Source organism: Erpetoichthys calabaricus, chromosome 16, assembly GCF_900747795.2.
Source record: "Erpetoichthys calabaricus chromosome 16, fErpCal1.3, whole genome shotgun sequence".
Lineage (NCBI taxonomy): Eukaryota > Metazoa > Chordata > Cladistia > Polypteriformes > Polypteridae > Erpetoichthys > Erpetoichthys calabaricus.
Window position 1 is genome coordinate 22,696,917 of NC_041409.2, and position 26,448 is coordinate 22,723,364.

A 26,448-nucleotide genomic window follows, 5' to 3' on the forward strand; every position below is an offset into this window, starting at 1 on the left:
TATTCCCGACACCATTGCACCATCACCATCAGTCTGGACCGTTGACAAATGGCAGGTTGAGTGCATGGATTCACGCTGTTGGTACCAAAATCTTTTGTGTGTCTCAGCAGAAATCAAGATTCATTAGACCAGCCCACATTTTTCCAGTCTTCAACTGTCCAGTTTTGTTGCGCTTGTGCCCACTGCGGCCTCAGCTTTCTGGTTTTGGATAACAGGAGTGTAACCCGATGTGGTCTTCTGCTGTTGTAGCCCATCCACCTCATGGTGTGGCATGTTCTGCATTCTGAGATGCCTTTCTACTCACTACAGATGTAGAGAGTGGTTATCTGAGTTACCGTAAACTTTCCATCAGCTCAAACCAGTCTGGCCATTCTCCTCTGACCTCTCTCATCTACAAGACAGTTCTGTCCACAGAACTGCTGCTCACTGGATGTTTTTTTGTTTTTCACACCATTCTCTAGAGACAGTTGTGTTTGAAAATCCCAGGCGATCAGCAGTAGGTACAGAAACACTCAAAGCAGCCAAAAACAATTACACCGCAGCAGAAATAACTGAGAGCACATTTTTTCCTCATTCTGGTGTTTGATGTGAACACTAACTGAAGCTTCTGACATTTATCTGCTTGATTTTTGTTCATTGCGCTACTGACACCTGATTGGCTGATTTGATAATTACATGGAGAAGCAGGTGTATGGGTGTTCCTAATAATTTTCCAGGTGAATGTATATATCTTTATATTGATTTTTCAAAGTTTATTTTAAAATAGTAATATACTTAAATAAAATTCAGGAACAGCTGTTTAACTCTTTTAGGGCGGATGTCGACTTTTGTCGACAGAAAGGGTTGAGGGCGAATGTCGACAAAAGTCGACATCCAGGGATAGAGGGTGACAATCAGCTGTTAATGGCGACAAATCTCACTGTCACGTCACAGGCATTCCCTCTGTGCTTGGAGAAATGCTAGACTCGTTGACTCGGCAACTAATCCTTGCGTGTGCGTGAGTTGCGAAATGTAAACAATGGCAAGATGGCATCGACATGTGACATGGGAGCGAAGCGAGTGCAGAAAAGAAAACACTCGGCAGATGATATTTTGTGCATTATCGCGGAGTCGGACTCTGATTTTTCAGAATTGGATTTTATTGACAGTGATCAGGAGATCGAGCAAGAGAATGATAAGCAGGCATCAGCTGATCAGACACCAGCCGATGCCGCGCCAGCTGATCCACTGCCAGTTGAGCACCTTCGCGCAGCTGATGCATCTACAGCAAGGTTCGTGTGGGATAAATACACAGACATTGATCCGTTGAGAGCCGATCTAGCTACCGGACTTCACAAGACGGCATGGCTTGCTGTTGGACACGACAGATCACCAGCTGTTGAACTACTACAGGCTGCTCTCTCCTGATGCTGCTTTTCAGCTACTGTCAGACGAGACAAACAGGTAGGCAGAGAAATTTTTTGAATCGCGGGCTGCGGTTGCATCGCATTCTCGTTTTTCAAAGTGGAAACCCACAACAAAAGACGAGATGAAGCGCGCTGTGGCATTACAAATAGAGATGGGACAGAACTGGTGATATAACTTCAGGGAGCATTGGTCCAAACGTGCTTTGTCCCCTGGTGGCTTTGGACAGGTTATGCAGCGTGGTGATAGGTACGTGATGCTGCAAAGTTTTATTCACTTCTGTAATAAACAGAAGCAAATCCCATTGGGTGAGCCAGGCTATAATGCCATGCATAAAGTTCATAAAGTTTCAGAAGATGAAAAGAGGTGACAAAATGGTTTTCATGCGGGCAGAAAACTTGATGGCAGTGGCATGGCACAATGGCAAATGGGTGACTTGTCTCTCTACAGTACACACTAACAATATACAGTGGTGTGAAAAACTATTTGCCCCCTTCCTGATTTCTTATTCTTTTGCATGTTTGTCACACAAAATGTTTCTGATCATCAAACACATTTAACCATTAGTCAAATATAACACAAGTAAACACAAAATGCAGTTTGTAAATGGTGGTTTTTATTATTTAGGGAGAAAAAAAAATCCAAACCTACATGGCCCTGTGTGAAAAAGTAATTGCCCCCTGAACCTAATAACTGGTTGGGCCACCCTTAGCAGCAATAACTGCAATCAAGCGTTTGCGATAACTTGCAATGAGTCTTTTACAGCGCTCTGGAGGAATTTTGGCCCACTCATCTTTGCAAAATTGTTGTAATTCAGCTTTATTTGAGGGTTTTCTAGCATGAACCGCCTTTTTAAGGTCATGCCATAGCATCTCAATTGGATTCAGGTCAGGACTTTGACTAGGCCACTCCAAAGTCTTCATTTTGTTTTTCTTCAGCCATTCAGAGGTGGATTTGCTGGTGTGTTTTGGGTCATTGTCCTGTTGCAGCACCCAAGATCGCTTCAGCTTGAGTTGACGAACAGATGGCCGGACATTCTCCTTCAGGATTTTTTGGTAGACAGTAGAATTCATGGTTCCATCTATCACAGCAAGCCTTCCAGGTCCTGAAGCAGCAAAACAACCCCAGACCATCACACTACCACCACCATATTTTACTGTTGGTATGATGTTCTTTTTCTGAAATGCTGTGTTCCTTTTACGCCAGATGTGACGGGACATTTGCCTTCCAAAAAGTTCAACTTTTGACTCATCAGTCCACAAGGTATTTTCCCAAAAGTCTTGGCAATCATTGAGATGTTTCTTAGCAAAATTAAGACGAGCCCTAATGTTCTTTTTGCTTAACAGTGGTTTGCGTCTTGGAAATCTGCCATGCAGGCCGTTTTTGCCCAGTCTCTTTCTTATGGTGGAGTCGTGAACACTGACCTTAATTGAGGCAAGTGAGGCCTGCAGTTCTTTAGACGTTGTCCTGGGGTCTTTTGTGACCTCTCGGATGAGTCGTCTCTGCGCTCTTGGGGTAATTTTGGTCGGCCGGCCACTCCTGGGAAGGTTCACCACTGTTCCATGTTTTTGCCATTTGTGGATAATGGCTCTCACTGTGGTTCGCTGGAGTCCCAAAGCTTTAGAAATGGCTTTATAACCTTTACCAGACTGATAGATCTCAATTACTTCTGTTCTCATTTGTTCCTGAATTTCTTTGGATCTTGGCATGATGTCTAGCTTTTGAGGTGCTTTTGGTCTACTTCTCTGTGTCAGGCAGCTCCTATTTAAGTGATTTCTTGATTGAAACAGGTGTGGCAGTAATCAGGCCTGGGGGTGGCTACGGAAATTGAACTCAGGTGTGATACACCACAGTTAGGTTATTTTTTAACAAGGGGGCAATTACTTTTTCACACAGGGCCATGTAGGTTTGGATTTTTTTTCTCCCTAAATAATAAAAACCATCATTTAAAAACTGCATTTTGTGTTTACTTGTGTTATATTTGACTAATGGTTAAATGTGTTTGATGATCAGAAACATTTTGTGTGACAAACATGCAAAAGAATCAGAAATCAGGAAGGGGGCAAATAGTTTTTCACACCACTGTATGTGAGAAAGTGCAGCAACAGACAATTGAAAAGTAGGCACCAAAGCAACACGTATTGTAAGGAGTGCAATGTGGCAATCAGACTTTGTATGACTTTGCTGTGTAAAATGTATGTGATATGTATGTGAAATCATATAGTATGCAGGCTCATACAACATGCAAGACAGTAACATTTGTCAAAAGTAAATTTTTGTTGATTTGATATGTTAAACAATTGCTTTGCGTTCTTTTTTAAAAAGTGTTAGTTTTTGGAAAAATATTCAGCCCTGGGAGATAAGAAACAAAAAAAATTAGCCCTAAAAGAGTTAAAGTAAGTAGAGCGATAATTATGTGGTAGTCAAGGTCCACCAATAAACGATCACTTAAATGCTCAGATGATAACACTTTGTGCATAAATATTAACACATGTACAGTTTTGGGCCCACTTAGCATGTTTGAATACATGACAGAAGCACCTGCCTGTTATAGAATTTCTAGTCCTCCTTTACTTTTGTGAGGTTTTAAAAATCTGCAGTTACACTTAATTGAGTATTTCCTGCACATATTCCATTTCAGGTTTTTCATATTAAAGTCACTGCGGTGGGTTGGCGCCCTGCCCGGGGTTTGTTCACTGCCTTGCACCCTGTGTTGGCTGGGATTGGCTCCAGCAGACCCCTGTGACCCTGTAGTTAGGATATAGCGGGTTGGATAATGGATGGATGGATGGATGGATATTAAAGTCAAGGCTGTTATACTATGTGTTTTTTATTTAAGTTTAATGTCACTGTTCTCTGTGCCCACTGTTATGGATTCATTCATACAGGTACAGAGGGGCACAGTATCAGCAGTTAGAATTGCTGAGCCAAGCACAGGACTATAGAGAGCTACAGACAGCTGGAGAATTGAATAGTCAGCCTAAAGACAGACTAGTATATTTCTGGTTTCTGTCAGCACAAAAACCTTTCCTTGTTGGGAGAATAAGAACTGTATGTAGACATTGTGCTATTCCTGTATGTTTGAAGGTGGGGTTTGAGTACTTTCCTGTCCTTGTTTGGATTAAGAGAAGGAGCCTGCACATGGAGCAACCAGTATATAAGAATGGACGCCTACGGCCAACACTTTGAAGCTGCCAGGCGGAAGAGTATGTCTTCCGCCCGAGGCCGGGCAGAAGATTCTGTTTTCTGTCCGGTTAAAATCCTTTCAGCGTGGCGACGAAAGATGACGGACTGCGTAGGCCAAGACACCCACATGCTTGATATGTCTGTCATAAGCTTCCCGTTTGTAATACCACGTGAACCCGTCAGTAAAGAGCTAGATTATCCTTTTGTTCTCGTGTAATCTTTTAACCGTCGTATTGCATGCTGAGGAGGGATCATACCTTTTTATTTAAATTCAGGTTAATTAAAATGCCGCAATGGAAAAGAACACATTTCCAGAGAGCTAATGCCTCTAAAGGAAACAAAGGCGTTACCAAACTTCTCATTATTTTGGATAGATAGATAGATAAACTTTGGCTCCCCTTATCCTGTTTCAGTACAGTTCTGTCCCAAAAAGTGTTTTATTCTGCTGGCAGGGCCATGATGAGAGGGATAAGAAATTCAACAGGAGCACACCCTTGGCCTACTCTCTTGTGCTGTGTTTCCATAAAAAAGCCTTTCTGTTTATTGTTACATTTATGTTTTATTATTTATCTCTGGTTACCAACGCTGTGTCAAGGCTCATGCTATTTGTTTTTTTCCTTTCCAAACAGATCTCAATGCATCTGAAAGGTACGAAGGTAGTAAGACCCAGAAAGGCAGAACTATGAAGATATGCAAGCTGCTCAGGCGTCTCCGTTGAAGAAATTGGTTGATTGACAATATGGCTAACTAATGTAATGGATATATCTAAATTCTAATTCCAGAGTTTATGTTTGTTGTTGGTTGGACAGAAGCCCACCAAACGTCTTTTCTTATTTTAACTGCCTGAAGTAGTTTACAGCTTTTAAATGCCAGTTTGGAAACCTTGCTGTGAGAAAAGTATTCCATTCACAATCACAGATAGTGAGTGGAAAGCCACTCTTCAACAAATGAAGTTTTCAAGAATTTGCACAAAATTATTCACTGCATTCAGCTCCTTTATTTTAAGATGTATTGAGAGATGGAGCCAAACTGAGAATAAAACAAATCTCAGGCCTCCCAGAGCCTCGGGTTTTGAATCGACCATTGACTCAGCTTTTCATTGTTTCTTTACAGTCAGACGCATCTGGAATATCAATAGACCCTTCTTGTCTGTTTGATCGTATCCTCGGTAGATCCCCCACTTTCTCAGTCATAATTCTGATGTTATCCTTTATTACTTTGCTAGCTCGCAACATACTTTTTGTGATCCTTTTTCTTAAATATACAATATTGTCCTGAACGGGTGGCACAATGGCGCAGTGGGTAGCGCTGCTGCCTCGCAGTTAGGAGACCTGGGGACCTGGGATCACTTCCCAGGTCCTCCCTGCGTGGAGTTTGCATGTTCTCCCCGTGTCTACGTGGGTTTCCTCCGGGCGCTCTGGTTTCCTCCCACAGTCCAAAGACATGCAGGTTAGGTGGATTGGAGATTCTGAATTGGCCCTAGTGTGTGCCCTGCGGTGGGTTGGCACCCTGCCTGGGATTGGTTCCTGCCTTGTGCCCTGTGTTGGCTCCAGCAGACCCCTGTGTTCAGATTCAGCGGGTTGGATAATGGATGGATGGATGGATATTATCCTGAACTGCAGGAAAACATCAACTTTGCACAAAGAAAATTATCATAAGTTTTCTGTAAAATACTCACAGGTGGCGCAGTGGTAGTGCTGCTGCTTTGCAGTAAGGAGACTGTGGAAGATTGTGGGTTTGCTTCCCGGTTCCTCCCTGTGCGGATAGCGCTTTGAGTACTGAGAAAAGCACTATATAAATGTAATGAATTATTATTAAAATACGGCAAGCCACCTTTGGATACAACGTCCCTTTTTCAACCAACAAAATAATATTTACATCTTACACGTTTTTCTTCTGCTATTTCCTGATTTCCACTTATTATGATGAAATGTGATGAAAAAATATGCGGACAACAAGGATGATCCGCTGTGGCAACCCCTAACGGGAGTAGCCAAAAGAAGAAGAAGCAGATTGAGTAAAATGGAATATCAAAACGGCAGCAAATGGTAATGTTGTTTAAGCAATGTAGCCGTCATACCTTGCTTTTTATTTCTTGGACTGCTTTGAAAATCCCAATAAAAAAAAATGAAAAAGGCCGCTCATACAGTAAAAGGTGTCTAATCAGTCTATAACACTACATTATCACTGTGAATTACAGCACGGTATTTAACGTTTTACTCGTATTGCTGCCAACATGGTGTAATGGCAAGTGGCCACTGTTTAAGATATTAATATTGCTGGTATTTTGAAAAACAGATTTGCTTACAAAAGTGAGTGCATTTTTTGTACAATTCAGATTTATTTGGAGGTGTATACAGTGCAATGAGATTGGTACATGTGTGTCTCCCCCAGACCTGTTACAGTAATAAAATAGCAAGAACACAGTACTTGATAAATTTAATACAACATCTGACGACACACACAAGCAACACTCATGCAGTTGTCATCAGAAAGGATTTGTGCTTTACAGCCCCTACAAAAAGCCTTTGTGTTCATAGTTTATGGCTATTTCAATTTTACCTGTTGTTGGATTTCACTGTTTCTATGTGCTTCTGAATATTAACTTCTGATTTACTTGCCTCTCTGTACTTTTGATCTCATCCCTGTTATGTATCTTTACAATTAACAAAGTATAATACAATATTTTTCTTTAGGCTCTGGTTCAACCTCTGGTTTAGTCATGGATTAAACTTAAATGCACTCTAATACTGTTGTGAATGATTATATTGTTAATGTTTTTCTCAGATTTAGAGAGAATTTTATTGGAGCACTAGGGGCTTATTATGCATTCATTTTTTATATTAATTTTTAGTTATGCTTTCCTGTAGATAGAAAATATTTTCAACTTCTGTGTTGCCATTTTGTTGTTCTGTGGGCTAAGCAGTTTTCCAAAAATGTGTCTATGGAAAACCAGCTTGGAAGTGTGCTGTTCACGATGTCACCGTCGTGACGGTATAAAGAATGACGCCATGCACTTCCTGGTCATACAAAAAAACAGATACTTTTCTGTTTTTTTGCTTTCTTTTTTTTTTACTTTCTGATATATATATTTTTTTCTTTTCATTTGTGTCATTTCTTCTGTGACTTGATGGTATGCAATGTTCATTTCTTCAGATAAAATAAAACGACTCAAAAGACTTATTGCAGTGCATATTTCAATGTGTAGATTTGTAGTTTAAGATTATTTTGCTTTATTTTCCCAACTGGTATTTTGGTTTTGTGTTTGGTTTAATTGATCGGGGAATCCTGTGGGGGGTGCTCCGGGAGTATGGGGTACCGGCCCCCCTGATAAGGGCGGTTCGGTCCGTGTACGATCGGTGCCAGAGCTTGGTCCACATTGCCAGCAGTAAGTCAAACCCGTTTCCAGTGAGAGTTGGACTCCGCCAGGGCTGCCCTTTGTCACCGATTCTGTTCATAACTTTTATGGACAGAATTTCTAGACGCAGCCAGGGTGTTGAGGGGGTCCGGTTTGGTGGACTCAGGATTGGGTCACTGCTTTTTGCAGATGATGTTGTCCTGTTTGCTTCATCAGGCCGTGATCTTCAGCTCTCTCTGGATCGGTTTGCAGCTGAGTGTGAAGTGGCTGGGATGGGAATCAGCACCTCCAAATCCGAGACCATGGTCCTCAACCGGAAAAGGGTGGAATGCCCTCTCAGGGTTGAGAGCGAGATCCTGCCTCAAGTGGAGAAGTTCAAGTATCTCGGGGTCTTGTTCACGAGTGAGGGAAGAATGGAGCGTGAGATCGACAGGCGGATCGGTGCGGCATCTGCAGTAATGCGGGCTCTGCATCGGTCTGTCGTGGTGAAAAAGGAGCTGAGCCGTAAGGCAAAGCTCTCAATTTACCAGTCGATCTATGTTCCTACCCTCACCTATGGTCATGAGCTATGGGTAGTGACCGAAAGAACGAGATCGCGAATACAAGCGGCTGAAATGAGTTTCCTCCGCAGGGTGTCTGGGCTCTCCCTTAAAGATAGGGTGAGAAGCTCAGTCATCCGGGAGGGGCTCAGAGTAGAGCCACTGCTCCTCCGCATCGAGAGGAGTCAGATGAGGTGGCTCAGGCATCTGATCAGGATGCCTCCTGGACGCCTCCCTGGTGAGGTGTTCCGGGCACGTCCAACTGGGAGGAGGCCCCAGGGAAGACCCAGGACACGCTGGAGGGACTATGTCTCCCGGCTGGCCTGGGAACGCCTTGGAATTCTCCCGGAAGAGCTAGAAGAAGTGGCCGGGGAGAGGGAAGTCTGGGCATCTCTGCTCGGGCTGCTGCCCCAGCGACCCGACTTCGGATAAGCGGAAGAGGATGGATGGATAGATTAATTGATACTCTGGTTATGAGCACTGGCTGTTACTCTATTTTAGCAAAGCTTTCATATTTTGCTCCCCATTTTCTTCTTCTTTCGGCTGCTCTCATTAGGGGTTGCCACAGTGGATCATCTTCTTCCATATCCTCCTGTCCTCTTTATCTTGCTCTTCCATACCCATCACCTGCATGTCCTCTCTCACCACATCCATAAACTTTCTCTTAGGCCTTCCTTTTTTCCACTTGCCTCACAGCTCTATCGTTAACATCCTTCTCCCAATATACTCAGCATCTCTCCTATGCACATGTCCAAACCAACGCAATCTCGCCTCTCTGACTTTGTCTCCCAACCGTCAAAACCTGAGCTGGCCCTCTAATGTCCTCATTTCTGATCCTGTCCATCCTCGTCACACCCAATGCAAATCTTAGCATCTTTAACTCTGCCACCTCCAGCTCTGTCTCCTGCTTTCTGGTCAGTGTTTCTCCATCAGCCACTTCTTCTTCTTTTGGATGCTCCCGTTAGGGGTTGCCACAGCGGATCATCTTCTTCCATATCTTTCTGTCCTCTTCATCTTGCTCTGTTACACCCATCACCTGCATGTCCTCTCTCACCACATCCATAAACCTTCTCTTAGGCCTTCCTCTTCACCTCTTCCCTGGCAGCTCTATCTTTAACATCCTTCTCCCAATATACTCATCATCTCTCCTCTGCACATGTCCAAACCAACACAATCTCACCTCTCTGACTTTGTCTCCCAACCGTCCAAACCTGAGCTGACCCTCTAATGTACTTGTTCCTAATTTTCTTATATCTTTCTAAATTCAGTCAGCAATTGAATTATGAATGATCTCTTCTCCTATCAACATTTGTAACCTGATTTTGTATGAAAGTTTAAATGTGACATTAAAAATCTAATGTACTGTAATCACTTCATAGGTTACACAAAATAAAGCAATGCAGAATTCAAATGATACGTTTCATCACCAGACAGTAGCCTGAGCACAAATAGTCGACTTAAAGTTGACAGTGAAAATACTGATTCTTGCTGTACCGGACACTATTTTGTAACCACTTTTTATTATATCCCTGCTCACAACAAAGCTGACAAAGCAGGTTACTTCCATGTATACACTTTGCTTTATTTCACAGAAAGAGTGCCGATTCAATATAATACACTGTATCGTTCAGTGCACCATGGCTCTCGACTCCATCTTTTGGACAGAAAAGATATTACAGGTTAAGAGAAGAATATCCACAGCCACGGAAAAACGGGCAGCCCCTGCATTGGTCCCTAACTTCCCAGCTAGGTGATACTGTACCCTCTGGATGTGTAAACCCATTTAGGGGTGTGCTTGTGCTCTTCACACTCATTTCAACAAGTCACCATAGTGGCAAGGATGTTGTCCATCTATGGTTAGGAAAAGTCGAAACAAATGGTCTTGTTAAATAATTTAATAGACAAATACGAAAGTTCAACTGTAAGACACTCAAAAACTAACACAGAATCCTTCATTTATACATTAAGGAGTCCTGTTTATGTTTTCCTTGCAACAGTTCTTAACCACAGGATTCATTTCTGCAGAGATATTAACATTCATCTATGTGGAGAAATCAGACATAAACCCAAACATTAAGGAGAAACGTGGCCATTAGATTAAACATCTTAAGCTTAAACTAGTTGCCTTTACTAATGGGAGACTCCAAGTTCTGTGAGAAATGTCTTCCAAGTAACAAGAAAGAAAATATTGCAGAGCTTTCAACTGATTGTGTTGGAACAGACTGCATGATGTATGCTGGTGCTTGTGTGTTTTAAATTACAGTAATCCCATATTGTCCACTTTGTATGAAAGTTTATTTACTTCTACTATTAGTGCATCGTGGGATTCTTGATGTTTCCCTTCAAAAGCTATGTTTAGGTCTAATAAACTACAGATCTACCACTCCTCCACTCTTCCCTCAGCCATTAACGTCAGCCTGCATAAGCTTGCCATTAACCTTCATCAGTGACTTGTTTGCTTGTTCCTCCTGTTATTGTCATGTTCATTAAATATCCTGACATTTTCAAAACACATTATTTGTCCTCCTCTATAGCAATTTGACCTCATCTCTTTCCTTTTCCATTACGGCTCAATTTCTGTGTCTTGTTATTCCATTTTCTTTATGTCACCCATTTGATGCACTAACTGGTGTTGCTGAACACACTGCTGTAAGTAGAATGTGGCTGAGTCAGAAGATTCCAGAATACTCCCCTGTTACTGATAGGACGCTTCTGAAGGGAGAGAAAAGGATAAAAAAAAAGAGACAGGTAATAAGTACTTATAACTATAAAGCTTCAGGCACATTATATGATCAAAATATTTGGAGCCTAAACAAGAGTGTTCACAATTATCAAGTGGATCGAGACAGACCGTCAATTTAAAATGAGTTCAGCATCAACACGGGGACAGAGTTGTAAACTGGTTAGGGGTCAACTTCACACAAATATTAGGGAGATTCTCTTTATACAGACAACCATAGACTGTACGACTTTAGGGACCTTCAAAACTCGACTTGATATTATTTTGGAGGAATTAAGTGGACAGAACTGACCAGTTTTATTGGGCTGAATGGCTCCTTCTCATCTAAATCTTTAATGTTTTAAACCTGAAAGTATTTTACAGAACGGACTGTGTAAGTTTAGCTTCTAGTACTAAAATAACAATGTCTTGTTTCAAACATTTGTGTCTATTGTGTATGTTTCTTGTCTTAGTATCAAGTCAACAATAAATGCTGAAAACCACAAAATAAAGTATTTGACCTTATTTTGCCCTAATATACATTTACTGCTGCAATACTGAAAGAACCATTTGGGGTCAACTTTTGCATTTTCTGTAATTTTCCTCTTTCAACTTTAGCTCTGTGTACTTTTAAAACTCTGCCACTTTTGATCAAAGGTGCTATATAAATAAAATGTATTATTATTGTTATTATTAATAGTTTTGGAACTTTTTGTCTATTGGAGACCTTGCCATACCTGCTCAGAGTTTGCCTTACCTAAGTTGTCTTCTAGTGACTGCTTACCCAGACGGTGTCCCACTTTGTAATACATAATCTGGCGTACAAAGCGTGTATTAGAACATGTCTGCCTGTGACTGTTTGCCATCACCTGCTTCTTTCAAGCTTGGCACCCAGTCACAGAGCAATCTTAAAAACTAAATTACTGCAGAAAAAGTTCATAATTATTTATAACTTTGCAATAATATTAATATTTAGTTCACGTAAATTCTATATTGAAAGGTATTCAGTTATCTGTTCTTATAACCATAAAGAGTGCCAAAAAATCATTGAAATGAATTCAAACTTCCTTGTAGGCAATAAAATGTTAATAACTTTTTAACATCAAAAATCTGAATAAACATTTTAGTGCACAAAAAAAAAGATTCCTAAATACATTTACTTGTAAATGTAACAATTCAACTGAAAAGTGTACTTCTGTTTGTTTTGAACAGAAAGTCAATCAGATTGCCTAATGCATAAAACACATTTCAATTGCCAGTGATCACCAAGTATAGTGTAATGGCAGTGCCCAGCGTGCCCGCCTGCGTTTTCCTGCTCATCACAATAGGTTTGGACTGTGCTGAGGAGCTGTGAGCTCTTACTGAAACATTTAATGCACTGTAACTCTAATTTTAATTAGTTATTTTTTTTCCAGTTTGGAATGGGCCGATACTCCAATCAGGATTGCTTTTTTATGTTGTGCCCAATGCTGCCAGGATAGGCTCCTTCTGCACGGCCACTGCACTGAATTAGAGGGTTTTAGTAATAGGTGGTGGATTTTGCTTTTTTTCCTTACAGTTTTCCCACAAGCGGCTGCACCAGACTTTTGCTTCTTTCATTGTTACCAGGTCCACAACTGAAATTTTAAATTAAGTGACAGTGCAGCTCATGTAATGAAGAACAGGCTAGGATTAGAGTGAGAACTGTGTTAGTTATTACCAAAGTGATTTAAAATATACAAGTGACATGTGCTGACAGCTAATGAAACTGCAACGTGGCCAATGAGGATTTATACACCTGTACACACTTCACTTTCAAGAGTTTAGTTTATTTTAATTTAGTTTAGTTTTGTATAGCGCTCTTTACTGAGTGCAGCTTCAGAGTACTGTAACAAGTTCACAGGTAGAACTTTACAAATTGCTAATTACATGATGAATGCAAATAAAGACACAAATATGTTTATACTGGCAGGAAAGAAAGTGGTTTGAAATTGATTCACATAAATGCCAAGAGTGGCGTTTGGGGGTGGCAAGTGGGGCAACTACCCCAGACCCCGCGCCTAAGGGGGCCCCACTTTTGAGGTCTGCGTGTACCGTTCGAGTAGATTTGTCAAGTTATATTCTCCAGTATATGTATATTTCAGATGCTTCTAAGAGGAACCCTTTTAAAATCCCTCTTCAAGGTCAAGTTCCGTACATGTATGCATTTGAAAACATTCCATAGTCCACCTTCATCGCCCGAAAAGGGTCGCCAATATAATCCCTTCCTAAAATCGGTATAGCCCATTAGTCACTGAATTGGCTTCTGTTTTGACTTGGTAACAATTGATGGCTTGTTGCTTATGAGTCATTCGTGTCCGGAGAGCCTCCCATCGTTTCTTAGTCGAGTCTTTGGTTCAGTTTGCTACAGTAGGCCAAGTTGAAACAGGGCGGGAAGTGTTTGGTAGTGGAATGCGCAGCAACATTTGATTACTGGTTTAGCCGTATCGTTGTTGATGCCATGAGTGAAAGAGATCATGGCGCACCTTCTTAATACATTATATATCGCTATATTTTGATAAAGTCCGCGTGTTATCTTGCAACAATTTAGCTGAATACTGCAATAAGAAAATATGGTGTATGTTAACATTATTTTTATTAAATTTGTGCGCAGGTTTATACAGTCCACACATAGCGGTAACAGCATTTGACATAACCAGCCCCGTGTGGGGTTGGTCAGTCCTAGGCCCCACACACGCCTAAGGCTGCCTCTGCATAAAGAGAGTCGAACAATATCTGTCTGTGAATTAAGTGTTGAACTCTGGACAGATGACGATAGAGGAGAGGAAGGGATGCTCTTTCAATCTGTGAATTAAATTTCAAACACTGTAGCACCACATACTTTGATTTATTTATGTAAAAATGGTGTCTATCAGCATTGACATCTCATAATGCCACTGCTGCTTTGACCAAGCAACAAGATGTCCGAGTATTTGAGAGCCAGAAGCACATTGTCAGACATGGAATCAGTTAATTATAATATTAGATGCAGGACACTATATAGATGTTTATAGGCAGGCAGTCTGGAGTAGTGGTTAAGGCTTTGGATGTCTGACCTTGAGGTTGTGGGTTCAGATCTGACCCTGTGTGACCCTGAGCAAGTCACATGACCTGCCTAAACTTCCAATTGGAAAACCAAATTAAAGACAGACCTCAGTATGTGCGTCTCGGGAACTGCAGGTCTGACATTGTGGTCAGCAGCACAGGAGAGCCGCACGGGAACTGTACTTTCTCCGGTCCTGTTCAGCCTATATACATCAGACTTCCAATACAACTCGGAGTCCTGCCACGTGCAAAAGCTCGCTGACGACACTGCTATCATGGGCTGCATCAGGAGTGGGCAGGAGGAGGAGTATAGGAATCTAATCAAGGACTTTGTTAAATGGTGCGACTCAAACCACCTACACCTGAACACCAGCAAAACCAAGGAGCTGGTGGTGGATTTTAGGAGGCCCAGACCCCTCATGGACCCCATGATCATCAGAGGTGACTGTGTGCAGAGGGTGCAGACCTATAAATACCTGGGAGTGCAGCTGGATGATAAATTGGACTGGACTGCCAATACTGATGCTCTGTGTAAGAAAGGACAGAGCTGGCTATACTTCCTTAGAAGGCTGGCGTCCTTCAACATCTGCAATAAGATGCTGCAGATGTTCTACCAGATGGTTGTGGGGAGCGCCCTCTTCTACGCGGTGGTGTGCTGGGGAGACAGCATAAAGAAGAGGGACGCCTCACGCCTGGACAAACTGGTGAGGAAGGCAGGCTCTATTGTAGGCATGGAGCTGGACAGTTTGACATCTGTGGCAGAGCGACGGACGCTGAGCAGACTCCTGTCAATCATGGACAATCCACTGCATCCACTGAACAAGATCATCTCCAGACAGAGGAGCAGCTTCAGCGACAGACTGCTGTCACCGTCCTGCTCCACTGACAGACTGAGGAGATCGTTCCTCACCACACTATGCGACTCTTCTATTCCACCCGGGGGGGGTAAACGTTAACATTATTCAAAGTTATTGTCTGTCTGTATACCTGCATTGTTATCACTCTTTAATTTAATATTTTCTTTATCAGTATGCTGCTGCTGGAGTATGTGAATTTCCCCTTGGGATTAATAAAGTATCTATCTATCTATCTATCTATCTATCTATCTATCTATCTATCTATCTATCTATCTATCTATCTATCTATCTATCTATCTATCTATCTATCTAAAGAAATGTAACCAGCTGTATCATAAATTTTGTAAGTCGCCTTGGATAAAGGCATCAGCCAAATAAGCAAGTTTTCATTTTATAGGGTCATTATTGCATGTGTCTGCGGTGGGCTGGCTCCCTGCCCAGGGATTGTTTCCTGCCTTGCCCCCTGTGTTGGCCGAGATTGGCTCCAGCAGACCCCCGTGACCCTGTAGTTAGGATGTAGGGGGTTGGATAATGGATGGATGGATTATTGCATGTGTACAGCGGACAGTGAACTCCTCACTTGCATGTGTATATTATCAGGTATAGGATCAGGTGGGCCAGAGTACATTTTGGCAGCTGCTGGCCTACAGTAGGATTGATTTGTGGATGGGGCATCAGTCAAGGTGCCATTTCAATTTGTCACAAGTTTACCTGGAATTCTTATCACATGATAGTCCCAAGTTCCTAAGGTCACTTTTCATTCATCCAGGGATGCAGGAGGATTTCCTCTAGTCCTGGTCTATCCTCCGGTTCGTAGCAAAGACACCAACAAAGAAGATCCTGCAGCTCTGGAGGAAACACACAGAGAAAAAAATCTATTACACACTAAAAACAACACAGATATTTTGTAAAGGAGAAGAGATGCATCACATATCAAACCTTGGTCATCACATGTCAAGCTCTTATTTAGGGTCGACAAATGCTAAGCTTCAAAAAGTCTGCAAGCTCCTTTGAAGATACTGTTTCAACTAATTATATGTTTGTCTACTAAAATGGCTTCCAGAGAGAAGAAAAAGGTGCAATTATAAAATCTTACAAATATAATGCATGTGCAGAATGTCCAGAAGTATAATTTGACATTCTGTTTCATCATATTCACCCTTTTACTTAAAATCGGGACTGTTTATGTATCCATGAAATAAAAAACCACTTCACTGTCCAGTTACTAGGGTGGCTCAGTCATACAGTAAGAGGTGCAAGTCCTGTTCAGGCTGCCATCTTTGTGGAGGTCTCCCCTTCTTTATAAATTTGCACTGCTTTTCTCCATCTACGACATTTTCACATCGCATAGCCAGTGACGTGTATTAGCATATGACGTGTGACTTGGTTGTTTTCAGAGTTTTGTCTTTTTATGTACTATTACCCAACGTGCTGTGGGTTTTTGCCTTTCATCTCATATTGCCTGGTAAGGTTCTGGCTTTCCAAGATCATCGATTGCAGTAAAACAGTCTGGAAAATGAGTCTTCTAATGGCTGTTTTCAACATGTCAATACAGTGTGTATGTGTGTGTGCAAGTACAAAAACACAGTTACGGGTTCAAATATAGTGTATTTTATTACACTAACTACCTTTCACAGGTTCTTCTTCCAACACTCCATTAATTGCAAGCACAATCTAATAATATATCTCCTTCACTCTCCTCCAGGTGAGCCTTGTCCTCTTCCTCCAAGGTAGACAGCGCCTTTTTATGCCAGACCCTGGGAGTAATTCCCGTGTCACAGCACTACACGTTGGAAACACTTCCAGGCCAGGCATAAGTTCTCCAAAACAGGGAGGTCTTCTCCTAGCAGTGGCCCCTGAAGGCTCCCAAGGACCCCAATGGGGCTGCTCTTTCAAAGTCCCATGGACTCCTGGGATCACACCTGAGATGCACTGCAACCTATCACATCGGATGATCTGTATCCAAAACACAGTCTCCCCCAGCCCATCCATTATTCTTTCTGCCTGATTGGGACAACAGCTTGTGGTGTTGTGGGTCCACAGCTCTCTTAGCAAAAGCCACTTTTAAATAAATAATCACCACGCTCGCGGCGCAGCGAGGGGGCGTGGTAGTATGGCTGAAGCGGTTCCCGGGTGGATTCGTGCTGCAGACGTTTCTCACCTAAGTGCACAGTTGGGGGACGGTCCGCTCCATAATTGTTCCCGGGAACTGTTGATTGCCACAGCTGCCACATCCATTATAAAGTTGAAGCCTGAGACAGTTAAGGGTAGAACAAGAAAGGGAGAAACAAGAGAACAGATGTTGTGGAGGAAGTAGGAAGCAGTGAGAGAGGAAGTCGGTGCGGGAGAACAAGCGAGCAAGAGCAGGCTCATGGCAGCTGAGCAGGCAGCCTGGGTGTTTGGCCGACACTTGGCGGAGTAGTAGATGTGGTCGCGACCGTAGAAATTACTTCGGAGAGCAGGAGTGACTGGAAGACGGGTGACTCTCTGCGTAAGGCCGCGGGAGTCGGAACTTGGGACGTGGTGTCCCCAGCGTGAGAGCCTTGGTCATTGGGGAATCCCAAGTCACTGTCGGGGGAGTCGACCGGAGCCAAGGATCGGTAAGGCGACCGACAGTAGAAGCAGGTACTGAGAAGGTCAGCTGCAGAGAGAGAGCGTCTCGCCTGCTGCAGGGCCCTAACGGGAGAAGCAGGTGAAACGCTAATGTAGAAGAAGCACCAGGCTTGTCATTTGTTTTAAAGGACAGCTTCCAGCAACGTTTTAACCTCGTTTTTAAAGGATTGTGTTTCTATTGTTTTTGAACCTCCACATTTCTTTTAAGGATTATTTATTTACTTCTGAATCACTGCACTATTTGGATACTGCACTTTGTTGTGATTATTGTTTTAAATAAAAGCACTTTTGCACATTTTCATCATCTCCTTGCTGTGTTGTTGCCTCACTGTCTAGCTCATCTCGGTAACATTATGGACGGTGTAGGGTTTAAGGGCTCCCTAACAGCCGATGGGAGCGTGGAGCCGAACCCGCATCGTCACACAGCTGGGAACCATTTCTGTACAGTTGAACCATTTAATATGGCCTCCTGGTGTGGCAAGGTATTACACATCTGTCCCGGTAAGGGTGCCAGTCCATCCGTGTCGGCATTCACAAGACGTATACTGTACTCTCATCTTTAATTTGCTTATCTATCTACAGTATGCTTTGTAAGTGTTTGTGTTTGGGTTATCACTTCAAATATTTGCGTTAAATGCAGGAAAAACCTCTTCTTATATAGTTCATTGCATACTGCAATATTCTTAAATTGCTGTTAGTCTTTACTCAGATTAAAGAAACTAGTATGGCTATCCAATGTGGGAAAGACTGTCTTCCTATTCAGTTTGGAATTTTACCTTGCACCCAAGGCCATCAAACCTCAACAAAAATATCCAATTTTAACAAACCGCAGCGCTTTATTTTCTTTACTGCTAGCTGCTTTTCATACCAATCCTTGCACAAATCTTTTCGCTTTCTTTCTGTCATCTCGCTTTTCTCCAAATGGTATCTCTTCCTTGTGTCTTACCTTGGGAAACATGACTGGGAATGAAAATACATTCGTTCTTTCCTGGCTCGAAGGGCAAGTGGCCACTCACAATGAAGGCAAGAGTCAAACCCAAGGTCCAGACAGTTGTTGGGGAGGAGTAGTACCCATGATTCTTCAGGCATTCAGGTGGTGCATATGCTTTTGTGCCTGAGCGTTAAAAGATTTGTTTCAGTCTTGTTGTATTAGTTCTATGAGAACAACATTCTAGAATTATACAAAATAAAAATGGCATCCTACCACAAAACTCTTCATAAGCAGTTTCTTCATGCAGGTCACCACACCCAAAATCAATTAATTTTATTTCATTGGTAGTCAACAGAACCAGTATGTTTGACGGCTTAACATCTCTGTGAAATACTTCCCGAGACTCGCAGTGCTGAAGGGCTCTGACAAGCTGATAGCAGAAGTGACGCGCGAGGGGCTCCCCGATTCTGCCCCGCTGCTTGATAAACGTGTGCAGGTTCTGGCACAGCTCGGGCCTCTCCAGCACAAGGACCACATGGGTGTCTGTTTCACACCAGTCTAGCAACTGGATGACTTGTGGGCATGCTGGGTGCCTGGAGACGAGCTTCATCAGTCCTACTTCAAGTGGGATGGGGTCTGGTTCATCAGGCTGAAAAAGTGAAGATAAAGGGCAACGGGCAAAAAGAGGGGAAGACAGTTTCAGGAAATACTCGATTGTTTGCATCCTACCTGTCCTTCTTCAAGATTATATGGCATTATTATTATTATTATTATTATTATTACTGGCACCCTGTCCAGGATTGATTTATTGCACTTGAGGCTGCTTAGGTAGGCTACAGTCCCTGTGACAATGAATTGAATTATACAGGTTTGAAAATGTTATTATTATTTGTTATGTGTCTGTTTATTATTAATATCACCTTCTTTATTTGTCTCATTTGATATTGTATTGCAGTTTTATTATCCCTCTAAAGTGTTTTGTGATGGTACATTCAGTTAATATGCCTTTTATGGCATCCCACCCAAATTCATATTGGGTGATTGCCAGCTTGTACCATAGCAGCAAATGTTACGTCAAATTAGACCAAGGCATGACAGCATGGTTACAGGAGTGAAACAAGGATGTGCGTCATCCTCTCTTCTGTTCAGCTTTGCCATCGACTGGTTGATGCGCAGCACTAGCAATGGATAGACGACAACCAATTGGAGTCGATGGAATTTGCTGATGATATCATTGTGATTGAGACTAATACACTGAAGGCACAAGACAAGATTAATCGCTTAGCAGTCACCAGGAAGAAGCTAGGATTGCTCATCTCGACCAAAAAAACGAAATACTGCAGGCTCCTCCCTATACATCAACGACAATCACATGGACAATGTTCAAGAGTTCACTTACTGTATCTTGGCTTACACCAGGGCTCCTCAATCACAGTCCAGGTGGGCCGCAGTGGCTGCAGATTTTTGTTCTAACCCGGTTGCTTAATTAGAAAGCAATTCTTGCCAATAATTTAATTTCATGGCTTGTTAGTGCTTTAACACTGCTACTGTATGTCAGGTCATTCTCATATCCTAAGTTTTCTTCCCCTTTCTAAGGATATCATCCAATTAATTTGGAGGTTCAAATGGATGAGTAATTCTCAGTCCTTCACTTTCCTTCCAAGTATTTAATTAAACCCAATAATGCATGATAAATACACACGAGGTGTCAATGGTAACAAGATAAATGGAGAACTGCTGGTCTCTTTTGTCATTTGCATGTTATTGCTAATTAGACAAAGAGCCCGTTTCGACAACGTAAGATGAAACGGGCACGAGTTTGTGTCAGCAGTGTATGAAGAACAAATGATAAGTAACGAAGAAGTTGTTTTGTAATGATTGTAGTCCGCTTTACTCATTACTGTAGGCTTGTACTGTTAGTTGATGAATTTTCCAGGCCTATAGTATAATATTGAATGATGAATGTTCCAGTACAATATTAAATAGTAATAATAAGTATAAGCACCACAAACCTGATATAGGTGTATTGAATGAATGCGTAATTGAATCACATTGCGTAATTAGGCCTCGAGCTGTAGTCGAAATCGCCTTTCAGGCCTCTAGAGCTTTAATCGAAGTCGCCTTTCTCTTTGAATTTTTGCGGCCGTAAATCCGCCGCCTGCTGCGATGTTGGGGTTGGATGTCGGTCTCGTAAGGTTTTTCGGGCAGCTGCGCAGAAGGCGACTGTGCATTCGGCTTCGGACGGACGTGAGTGAGTGAGGAGGCAGGCGAATTATGCATTAAGATTAGGAGCCATTAAAAACTGAGAATACAGCTGTTTAAGACTAAAATAAGCAATAAGGGTTCAAAATCTTAATGAGCGAGACAACTAAAGTGAAGCAGAACTGTTACTTGAACAATAAGTGCTTCTTATTAAGCGATTGGGTTGGAGCAAAAACCTGCAGCCACTGCGGTCCTCCAGGACTGTGATTAAGGACCCCTGGCTTACACTATGGCTGAGATCAAGACATACATTGGCAAGACATCCTCTACCATGAGCACATTGAGGAAAATTTGGGACAATGAGCAGCTCTCCATATACACCAAGATGAAAGTATATAACAGTGTCAATATCCCAGTTCTTCTATGTGGAGCTGAGACATGGTTCCTCATGACGGCACAACGCAGTAAACTGGACAGGTTTGATTCACCCTGCCTACACCGAATCATGCACATACGATTATAACAAATGACCACTACAGATATGATCCAGACTAGAGCTGCCCAGTTGCACATCAAACTACACAAAAGACGCCTGGCTTGGTTCGGACATCTATTACCTATGAACAACAGCAGATTACCCAAACGAGCCATGCAGTGCGCCCTTCCTGGAAAAGGCCGACCACGCCGACTAAGGACAACCTGGGCGCAAAACATTAGTGAAGACCTTCACCTACTGGGTATGAATTGGACAGAAGCACAATCACTGGCACTTGACAAATCTGCTTGGTGTCATCTTATGTACCACAGGGCAGAAAAAGTCATAAGAAAAAGATACAGACATGTATAGGGATGGGAATTGATAAGATTTTCACGATTCTGATTCCATTTTCGATTCTGTTTAACAATTCGATTCTTTATCGATTCTCCTATCGACTCTTATTTTTAAAAAAGGAGAACACACAGGTCGATTAGCTTAGAACTTTGTTTTATATCTTATCTTTGAACAAGACAGAAATTTAGGAGTAGCATGACCTTACAAACCCAACAGTGAGATCTTAAGAGATTCACAGCCTACGGCTCCTCGATGGGGTGCCACGGGGTCCTCAGAAAAAAATTTGTAAATGTAAAATAATAATAAAATAAATATTCTTCTGTAGCAACAACAAAGTATAACATAAATAATTCTGTGGCAATTACACAAGAATGTCCAGTAACATTTACACTCTCCTTTTTAAAAGTATATATGAGCTGAGCACTCAAAAATAAAACTACATCAGCCAGCAACAAATACAATCAACTCAAGTCCAATGGAACTGTGCACTGTGCAATTCTGCAACCATCAACTATGGAGAATTAACAATTCTTTTGCAGAAATATAAGCATATCTGCTTTTTCAGGAAGGAATTTTTACTTTTCCCCGCCTCTGTGAAAGCAGAAGCTACTGGTAGACTGCAGCGAGAACTGCCAGCATCTGAGACAGCCAGACTCTGTCTGTCTCTCTCGTCATGGTCATCTAAATGCAATGCACAATAATAGCAGGTTTTGCAATAAGGCAAATCGCGCTAACATAATATGCAATGTTAGTTGATTAGTTACCTGCCGTATTAACGGAAGAGGACGTGCAAACGTTACCGCTGCTGCTGGGTTGAGATTCACTAGTCCGGAGCGGATCAAAAACACGACATTCATTTAAGGTTATCGCGTGAGCAAATGCTTTTGCATATTCATAGTATTTCCTCCCTTTGATGAAATATCTACTTTGCAAGTATTGCAAGTTGCCCTGTTGTCATCCTTTCTCGTAAAGTATAACCAAACTTTTGAGTGTTTCTGCCGCTTAGGCGCCATGTTTCCTGCTGGGTAAATGACGCTACGCAACGTGGTGACGTCATTCGAGGCGACTGGAATCGATAGGGGAATCGTTTGCAAAAATGGCAAACAATTCCATGGAATTGAAACAGTGGGAACTGGCTCTCAACAAGAACCGGTTTTCGATTCCCATCCCTAGACATGTAGATAAAGGCACTATATACAAGATTCAGTACATACAGTATCTCAGTCTTTACAAGTAAACAATAACAAGAGCTGAACACGATAAAGATATAATTAATAAGTTGAAGGAAAAACAAATTCACAACATTTTTAGGATGATTTCTTTAAGCCCTTAATGTTATTCTATTGCCCTTTAAAAAACACTGTGCCATTGTCAATCAGCGGTGCTTCCCAATGCTGAATGTTCTGCCATTTCTAAGACTTTCCGCCAGTTCGCACACCTTTCTTTGAAGAGTCCTCCCTGCCCAAATACCGAATCAGATTAGTCCTTGACTGCACGACATTGAATTGAATATTGAGCAAACTACTTGTATAAACCCACAGAAGTGGGTTTCTTTAAGGTGTATGAATTGTAGACTAATCTTCCTTTAATTCTTGATTTACATCGGTGAATACTAAAGTCTACAAAAGTGCTAATTTTGTATTTTAACGTATTATGTTTGACTGTATCTTTTTTTTTATTTCATTAAGATAATCGCTTGTCCATATTTTATTATTATTATTACCACGCTTATTTTAACTTCACCTGTTTGTTGTCTGGTACAAATCTTGTAATCGATATTTAACCCGCTTCCTATTGTCCAAATGACGTGAAATTTTGCACACTTACTCACTTCCGATGACAATACATGAATCAATAATCAGCTTCACTAATTGATCAATTAATCCATGTTAATTAAGAAAGGAAATTTTCATATGAAGAATAGTTAAAGATTTCACCACTAGTAATGGATAGAAATATTAAAGGAAGTGTTAAAATATTGATTACAAAATTATACTAAAGCAAACCCAAGACTAAAAAGTTGAAAATAATATAGATATAAAAAAATACTTTTTAAAAACCACGCTTATATTAAGTTAAAAAGTGTACTAAAAAGTAAAAAATAAGTCTCTCATACATCACTCATAAAATAAAAGGTGGGCGCTTTTCATCAATCAACATTCAAAAAACACTTCTTAAAATCTTAGCAAAAGCGCCAACCTTTTATTTTACGAGTGATGTATGAGAGGCTTACTTTTTACTTTTTAGTACACTTTTTAACTTAATTTAAGTGTGGTTTTTAAAAAGTATTTTTTTATATATACACTAGACAAAGAGCCCATTTCGACAACGTAGATGAAACGGGCACGAGTGGAATAGTAATAAGTATAAGCACCACAAACCTGATATAGGTGTATTGAATGAATGTGTAATTAGGCCTCGAGATGTAGTCGATATCGCCTTTCAGGCCTCTAGAGCTTTAATCGAAGTCGCCTTTCTCTTTGAATTTTCGCGGCCGTAAATCCGCCGCCTGCCGCGATGTCGGTCTCGTAAGGTTTTTCGGGCAGCTGCGCAGAAGGTGACTGCGCGTTCGGCTTCGGACAGACATGAGTGAGTGAGTAGACTGGCGAATTATATACAAGATATTTTCCCTGAGCAGTCCGAGTTTGAGGTGCTTCACAATAGCAGAATGTGCTGTGCCCACCCAGGCCTCTTCTCTGGTTTCTAGTTTACCGCCCCCACAATTTAAAAAGTGCTTCAAAGCTACCTCACACCTTCAAAGTACCTCGGCTTCAATTAATTTTCAAACCAGATTCTTGTCCACTGATCCATTCTCAGCCACTACCTCCCACCCAACTGTATCCTACAATATCCCAGAAAGGCATTTTAAGGATGCAGTCCTTCTAATTTCACTCTGGAGGCTCCACTACTGAATAATTACTTTTAAAACATTTCAGCATCTCTTCCTAGATGTCAGTAACTCTCCACATTTTTTCTTCACAGAGTAATGAAGGCTGTTTACATGAAAATGTATAAGTGCACCTACCAGTATCATTGTTTCACCATTCTTTTCAACAACTTTTAATGCAACCTATTTAAAAAAAAACACAATATTACAATTATATTTTTTATATTACAAAAAATGCAAAAGGCTTGATCTGAAATTGTCAAATGGAGCATTAAACAGACACAAAACACATTTAAAAACTTGAATTTCGTTTATACAAAATACGGCCTCATAAAACTAACATACGAGGTGCAGTCGGTAATTGTCTGCACTCTTGTGATAATTTTGTTCGGGTTGGCTGTACACAGTCGAGAAGTTTCAACTTCAATCAGTCAGTTTCTTTTGCTGTTTTCTAGGAGTAAACATGGCCACTCCACTCTCTGTACCTAAGAAGATTAGTGAGCAGTGATCCATTTTTTTACAGGGGGCTGATACCCTTGTCAGTTGTTAGAACCATGGCACGGACTAGGTAGTCCTGCTCCTTCATCGTGTTTAACACCTGTCCAATCATTTTTGAACTCTTCAGTCCATCTGTAAACACTCCGTCTTGGCGTGTCCATATTGTGCAGAAACACCTTCAGCCCATAAAGAGTGGATCACTGCACACTGCACTTCTTTGGTGTGGTTGGATGGACATGTTTACTGCTGGAAACCTACAAGAGAAACTTACTGATCAGGGTCGAAATTTTACCACAAGCACGCCATATTTCCACATGTGCAAGGGAAGAACTGTGCACCCAACCCAAACAAAATTACCGCAAACTCTGAATAATTTTTGACTTACTATCGTATGACACCAGATAATGAGTTGTTTCAAACATGGGACGATTCACTCCAAATGGATGGTGTTAGGGCCTTCTTCATTTGAAAAGTTTAGTGTAGATATTTTAAAAGAATAATTATTGTACTTTAGTATATTATTGTATTGTATCACCTGACTATCATTGCAAATGATTCTCATCCTTCAGGTGAAACCATGTGGTGGTTCTTTACATCATCTCATGTGTTCATTCTGATCTTACAGACTGTGGGTGGTAAACAAAAAGTTAAAATTATGGGCTCAAGAAGCGCATCGTTTTCCATATGCAACGGTTGTGAGAGGCTGAGGATCTTCATAATCTAAGAAGATCCACTCGCCACTGGTTAACATCTTTCAAACTGTATAGGTGAGATCAGCTGACAGTCAGCAACCTAATGGGAACTGGGACACACATTACGTCTCACATTTGGTGAAGGAATGGTTCACAGTGCTAACTCTGTTGCCCTCAGTAGACTGAGCAGACTAGGCTTTAGTGCGATCTGGGCATTGTTGATGGGCATTTTGCACGCCAGTTCTGTGTTTTATTGCTTTTCGCCAAGTGCACTACATTTCCTAGTATGGGAGGTATTTTCTGCAAAAATGAAAATCAAAATTATAAAATGAAAATGCAGTATCTCTCTTTTGCAATTTCACTTTCAAAGTCTGCATGCAAGAATGCTGTAAAAATGAAATAAACCCATTTGCAATTTTATTTTCAGCCTGATCCATTACGAAGCTGCAAAACTGAAAATTAAAATGCAAATAAGCACTGGCGCCACCTGCTGCTCATTGAATTTTCATGTTGTACTTTGCATTTTCATTTTCAAGTTCTCATTATGCAAATAGTGATGGTCAGTGGGCAGGGCTTGGCTATTTTCCTCAATGTTTTTGTCCTTTGTACCTGTAGAGTCACTTCAATCGATAGAATACTTCTCACTTCATAATTGTGAACTTCCGCC

The 26,448-nt window shown here is 41.5% G+C and overlaps 1 protein-coding gene and 1 long non-coding RNA gene across 2 annotated transcripts in view; one reads left to right on the forward strand and one right to left on the reverse strand.

The window, feature by feature from the left end:
• The first annotated feature begins 6,210 nt into the window (after positions 1 to 6,210).
• LOC127526009 (uncharacterized) lies at positions 6,211 to 7,572 on the forward strand. The gene is made up of 3 exons (XR_007933633.1): positions 6,211 to 6,270; positions 6,420 to 6,522; positions 6,594 to 7,572. It is a non-coding gene; the product is annotated as an uncharacterized LOC127526009 (long non-coding RNA).
• Positions 7,573 to 10,730: 3,158 nt separating this feature from the next.
• LOC127526046 (serine/threonine-protein kinase pim-1-like) overlaps positions 10,731 to 26,448 on the reverse strand; it is a 35,699-nt gene continuing 19,981 nt past the window's right edge. The window contains exons 4-8 of the mRNA XM_051920018.1: positions 24,730 to 24,774; positions 18,944 to 19,319; positions 18,686 to 18,853; positions 15,838 to 15,974; positions 10,731 to 11,199 (exon numbers count right to left, since the gene is read on the reverse strand). Coding sequence (XP_051775978.1) covers positions 15,877 to 15,974; positions 18,686 to 18,853; positions 18,944 to 19,319; positions 24,730 to 24,774 — 687 coding nt within the window. The 3' untranslated portion in view covers positions 10,731 to 11,199; positions 15,838 to 15,876. The remainder of the gene's footprint in view (positions 11,200 to 15,837; positions 15,975 to 18,685; positions 18,854 to 18,943; positions 19,320 to 24,729; positions 24,775 to 26,448) is intronic.